This window comes from Nothobranchius furzeri, chromosome 8 (genome assembly GCF_043380555.1).
Source record: "Nothobranchius furzeri strain GRZ-AD chromosome 8, NfurGRZ-RIMD1, whole genome shotgun sequence".
In the NCBI taxonomy this organism is placed as follows: domain Eukaryota; kingdom Metazoa; phylum Chordata; class Actinopteri; order Cyprinodontiformes; family Nothobranchiidae; genus Nothobranchius; species Nothobranchius furzeri.
Genome location: NC_091748.1, coordinates 58,875,074 through 58,881,073, shown reverse-complemented (window position 1 = coordinate 58,881,073; position 6,000 = coordinate 58,875,074). Strand labels below are relative to the sequence as shown.

Genomic DNA, 6,000 nt, shown 5'->3' with positions numbered 1-6,000 from the left:
TTTCTTAGCCAGCCCCGGTATTCTGGTCGTGGTGGAGGCCTAGCTGTTGTTTTCAGAGGCCATCTTCCATGTAGCTCTACAACCTCTGGTCACTGTGCTTCCTTTGAACTGCAGCTGATTAAAGTTGGACGCAAGGACCCGTTCTACTGTGCTGTGGTTTATCGTCCACCTGGTCCAAACAGTTCTTTCCTTCAGGAGTTTAGTGACTTTCTATCCTCCACTGTGAAGCTGTCCAGACTAGTGATTGTGGGTGACTTTAGCATCCACGTTGATGATCCCTCTGATCTCTTTGCCATGAATTTCTCCAGCCTTATGGACTCCTTCAGCTTTACCCAGCATGTTTCTGGCCCCACCTCCTGCTCGCCGTATGGTCAGTTCTCGTTTTCTTAATGAGAGCACAGCTAGCAATTTTTCTGCTGCTTTTGATCCACCCTGCTCTTCTGATAACGACCCAGATTCCTTAACTTCTCAGTTTAACGAGCACTGCCTCTCCATTCTGGACAACATCTGTCCTGTCAGAACCAGATCAGTTCCTGCAGTGAACCCTACTCCCTGGTTCACTGACAGCTTTCGCAGCCTAAAGAGCCAATGCAGAAAAATTGAGCGCTTGTGGAAGAAAACCCATCTCCATGTCCATCTGCTGCACCTAAAGGATCTTCTGACATGCTTTAACTCTGCAGTCAGAGACGCTAGGGTTTCCTATTTTTCCAACCTGGTGTCCCAGAGCAAAGGGAACCCCAAGGTGCTGTTTAACACCATCAGCAGCATCGTGTCTCCTGCCTCTCCTACAGCCTCCGTCCACTCTGTTACAGACTGTGAGAACTTTCTGTCTTTCTTTGTGGACCAAGTTAATAAGGTTAGATCTAGCATCTTTTCTTCAGCCTTATCGCTTCCTCTCCCGACTCCAACCGGGTCCATCATCCTAGATAGCTTTGCTCCTGTTTCTTTGCCTGAGTTAACCAAACTAGTTGACTCTATACAGACCTCTGCATGTCCCCTCGACATCTTACCCTCATCTTTGTTTAAAAGTGCTTTTCAGCCCATCAGTCCCAGCGTGCTCTCCATTATTAATGCTTCTCTGGTTTCTGGTCAGGTCCCTGCTTACTTTAAGAATGCTGTAATCCACCCGCTTCTTAAAAAAAACGAGTCTTGACGCCTCTCTCCATAGCAGCTTCAGACCCATCTCTAAACTTCTCTTCATCTCCAAGATCTTGGGAAAGGTTGTGGCTAAACAACTCACAGCTGCTCTTGATGAACATAACATCTATGATAGCTTACAGTCGGGTTTTCGTAGAGCTCATTCTACTGAAACAGCTCTTCTTAGGGTCTCTAATGACCTTCTGACTCACAGTGATGCAGGGGACTGTTCTGTTCTGGTCCTGCTGGACCTGACTGCAGTCTTTGACACTGTTGACCATCACCTGCTACTGGAGAGGCTGAGAGACTGGGTAGGCCTATCAGGAACTGCTCTGGAGTGGTTCTCCTCTTATCTCTCTGAGCGCTCCTTTTCTGAGGCCGTCTCCAAGTTTAAGTCCTCCACCACCTCCCTTACCCATGGTGTCCCACAAGGTTCTGTGAAGGGGCCTCTGCTCTTCCTCCTCTATCTGCTTCTTCTTCAGCACATCCTGTCAGAGTGGGGAGTGTGTGTGTGTGTGTGTGTGTGTGTGTGTGTGTGTGTGTGTGTGTGTGTGTGTGTGTGTGTGTGTGTGTGTGTGTGTGTGTGTGTGTGTGTGTGTGTGTGTGTGTGTGTGTGTGCGTGTGTGTTCTGTCTTCTCAAACCTCCAGTGATTTGTGGCAGGTGGCTGCTCATACTACTAAAGGGGAGTTTTCCTCTCCACTGTTGCTACATGCTTGCTTAGTATGGGGGATTTCTGTCTCTATAAGTCAGTGACTCGATGCACTCTGATGGGTTCAGGAAACTTTTCACTAATTGGCATAATGAACTGAACTCAATGCACTGATGAGTAGGTTCAGTTGGAATGTTTACTTTGTGAAGTGCCTTGAGGCAACTCTTGTTGTGAATCAGTGTTATACAAATAAACTGAATGGAAATTAATCTGTGGCTTTTTCTGATCTGACTGATGATGAAATAATCTGTACAAAAAATAAATATACGTTGCTGCTGCTCACCATGATGTATGTGGAATTATTTTTTTGTAAAGACAGCAACAAGTGAGTTAAACTGTTGTGAAATTCTAAAATAAAGGTTGACATAACATTTCAAATAACTTTAAAATTTCTTTTTCTGAAAGAGTTCTGTTTCACAAATTTGAGCTACGTGTGTTGGATGCATTTTAGTTTTTAATGAAAAAGAATAAAGGACCGTGCATGCACAACAACAGGCTAAACTCTGCCAGAATATTACAATAATGACCAATTACATTTTCCTTTGCCCCCTTCTGGTCACCCAAGGTCCGGGGGTGCCATTGGTTCCAAGCAGAAATACTTTAAAATAACTTATTTTGTTCAATGTGCGTGTTCATTCTGACAGTCTGTCTCCAGAATGGATTGTCCTTCACCTGGACACCACAAAACGATCTTTACTGTTGATTTAGCCATCAGGTTGTGTTACCCCTGCTGAAACGAAGAGAGAACCACATTTATCTTGTTCCCCTTAATGTTTTGGAGCTTTTAAGGAAGGAAAACAAAGATACTAATTTTAAAAGCAAACCGCTACTGTCGCTTCTTTTACCTCAAATTACCACAAGAGGGAGACAAAGTCCATTTTAAGGAGACGCAGGTGGGCATTGCCATAATTAGAACTTTTTTCTTTAGTCAACATCAAAACTAGAAAGTCTCAAGAAAATAGCAGATTTTTTTTCTTTGTAACACATTTAATAAAATGAAATATTTAAAAAAGGTGCATTAACATCTACAGAAAGTTCCAACAGAAAAAAATAAGTACTTTTAAACAACTCCCAGTTTTGAACATTGTTGTTGTATTCCAGGCCGTGACTTGGATTTAAATTAGTAAAACCTGAATTAGATTAGAGTTGGTGATGTTTGTGGAGGGAGGAGTTAGTGGAGCCAATGAGGGGTGTCTTAACGGAATGTGTGTCCCCCTGTGGTCTAATGTGATTTCCGCCCTGTTCCGGTTCTGTTCTCTTCTGAGTAGGGAGCCTATAAATGGGCGGTGAGACGCGGCTGCGCGGTTCGCTGTGACCGACTCTCAGAACCGATCCAGAGGATGGATAGGACCTTGTTTCCGGTTCTGGTGTTCCTGCTGTCCGTGTCCTCAGCAGCCTCCCTGGAGCCCTACGACCTGCTGTATGACACCGCCGTGCAGGCTTTCTCCACCGGGGACTATGAGAATGTGGTGCTCTACATGGAGGCAGCGCTCAGCAGCTACGCACAGGTCCGGAGCTCCAAAGTCCGGTGCCGGCTGAGGTGCCAGGACCAGCATCCGTTTGATGGAACCTTCTCGGACTTGCGTTTCTTCGACGTGGTCCTCCAGAGAGCTGCGTGCATGAATGCATGCATTGATGAGAAACTTGGCTCCCAGTCTGTGCACAAAGTCAGCGAGGATGTGGTGCAGGACTTCCACAGGAGGATCCCGTACAACTACCTCCAGCTGGCTTATCAGAAGGTAAGGAGCTGGGTCCGAGGTTCTGAATGAGAACCATCGTTCTCCGCTCACTCAGCGGGGGGTGTTCAGTCCTGCTCAACATTTACCTGCTGCATTGTTGATCAGCTGTTTCAGCTCCGCAGCAAGGTGATGCTGAGCGATAGGAGGAGAGAGGAAGTTCTGCTTTCATGTAGGAGATTTATAGAAAGTTGGTCTCCTGTCAGCACCTCAGCATTGTAATCACCAGCAGACCTGCTGCGTTTAAGCTTGTCACTTAGTTTTATTTCATGAAAGATAAAAACTGATGTTCTTTCTGAGGAGATTCATCATGACAGCTGAGTTTAAGTTTTGACAAATAAACATAAAAACTAACTGGACTAAATGCTGGAGATGCACTGATTCTGCTTTAGAGAGCCGATACTGATTACTGATTCTTATACGGGTTTGTGTTGATGGACTGGGACAAGCATTTTATCGTTTATGTTCTAATGCCATGACCTTGCTCCATGTACAAACCAAAACAATAACTGAGAAATGGATCACCAATGAAGTGGCTCTTATGGAAAATTGGCAGATTCTGAAACCAGCTGTTTTTGGGAGTGCATCTCTCCTAAAAATACGATTTCAACAATAAAAAAAGTCAGAAAACAAGTAGATTGGGAAGGATTCATCGTTTTACTTTTATGTCAAAATATGTCTAAACAATCAGTTTGTGGTTCTGAAAAGATGCTCTTGGTCTAAAGTGTTTCTGAGCCTTTTGAGCATCCACAGTTAAAGCAACACTAATTAACTTTTCCCTCTTCTCCCTCCTACTGGTTGAAAGAGGAATTACAACTGATGTAAACAACTCTTTCGCAGCCTAATGAAGGTAATAATGAGCTAATGCTAATTTGAGCCAGCTGATTCTAAATAAGCCACAAAACAAAAAGATAAACACTGTTGGACAAATAAAAACTATTACTTAAAAATCCAGTAGCAACAAAGCCAGGTCACCATCAGTCCATGATTTCCTTTAGCTACCTCTAACAAGTGTAGGCTGTACCTCCGTGCTCTGCCTGTTATCAGCTGAAAATAAACGTATAATTTTTGCGTAAACATTTATCAAACATAAACATAAATTGCTGGATGTTTTTTTAAACAGTAATCCACATTGTTACTGGTCCAACTGGAACGAGCTGTTAGAGCTCATCAGCTGCTTCTCCAAACTGAGGTTGTTCAAAGAATGATCAATAACTGATTTCAAGTGAAGTTTCCTACATATACCCCCTTTAAAAACCCCGACTATAACTTTAAAATTTGATTAGAACAGCTGTAACAGTGAACCCCGTTGTCTGAGGCCTAATCCCAATACTCGCACTTCCACCCTTGTGCCCTTCAACTGCGTGATCCTGGCCAGGGGTGGGATTGCGTAGGGTGTCCTGATTCTCAAGTGCAGAAGTTGATCACGCTCCTTTTGCACCCTTGATCCATACTTCACCCAAGTCTGCGTCGATGCAGACCTGGGTGAAGGGTATTACCCACAATCCATTGCTGCGTGAGAAAAGGCTCAAGTGCCTTTTCTGAAAATAAGTCATTTCTAATGAAAGTTGTTAATTTTAGGACAATTAGTTAATGCTCTGAATGTTTCAGACAAGGCAGCAATGAATGTGAATTTATTTCAAATAAGTGTTTGGTTATTTGTTTGAACGTTATTTACAAAGGTTTTTTTAAAAAGTAGCACAGCGACCAGCATCCCGGCATGTGTCGCGGTCGACGACGCCATGCTCCCTGACAAGTCAGCAATTATTTGCCCACTTGTGTACCACACACTCAAAGCTTTACTGCCCACTTTCTCCAAGTCCACTTCACAGAAGACCGTAAGGCACCGTGAGTATTGGGATTGGGCCTGAAACGAGGGAAACTAGATTTTACCACAGAGTCTTTTTTTTAAACTTTTTAATAAAGTTCTATTTGTTTTCATAATCTATAAACCAGCATTCATGGTAAAAGGAAATGTAATGTTTTATTAGCAAACAGATTTCTCTTATTTACAACTTCTTTATTTGTATTTTTTCCCATGAGATGTTGAGCTTTTGTTGACCATGAGTCATGGGAACATATTGAAGGAGAGATGAACATGCCTGGGAACAAAGTGTAGGAGTGGTATTCATCCGCTGCGTGTGTGCACGTGTTTGTGTGTGTGTGTGAGAGAGAGCGAGGGAGTCTTTGTACTGTGTATTACCCATGAGAGCAAGTATTTTGTATCTTCAGCATTCACACAGGGTTCCACCGGGGACTTTTACATGTAAAACCCTCATAGACGTTTATCTGAGAAGAGTTGAGTTTTGATCTTATTCACTATAATATTACAGGTTTTTGATTACATGTGACCTCTTTTAAATCTCCAAATTCAGCATGGGAAAGACGAGCCGGGCCTAACGAACAGTACACACTGA

General features: G+C 43.4%; 1 protein-coding gene across 2 annotated transcripts in view; it reads left to right on the top strand.

Annotated features, from left to right (window-relative positions):
- Positions 1–3,089: 3,089 nt before the first annotated feature.
- Positions 3,090–6,000, top strand: part of p3h2 (prolyl 3-hydroxylase 2) — an 83,450-nt gene continuing 80,539 nt past the window's right edge. For both annotated transcript variants that reach the window (XM_015970571.3, XM_015970570.3), the window contains exon 1: positions 3,090–3,586. In XM_015970571.3, the coding sequence (XP_015826057.3) occupies positions 3,188–3,586 (399 nt within the window). In that variant the 5' untranslated portion in view covers positions 3,090–3,187. The remainder of the gene's footprint in view (positions 3,587–6,000) is intronic.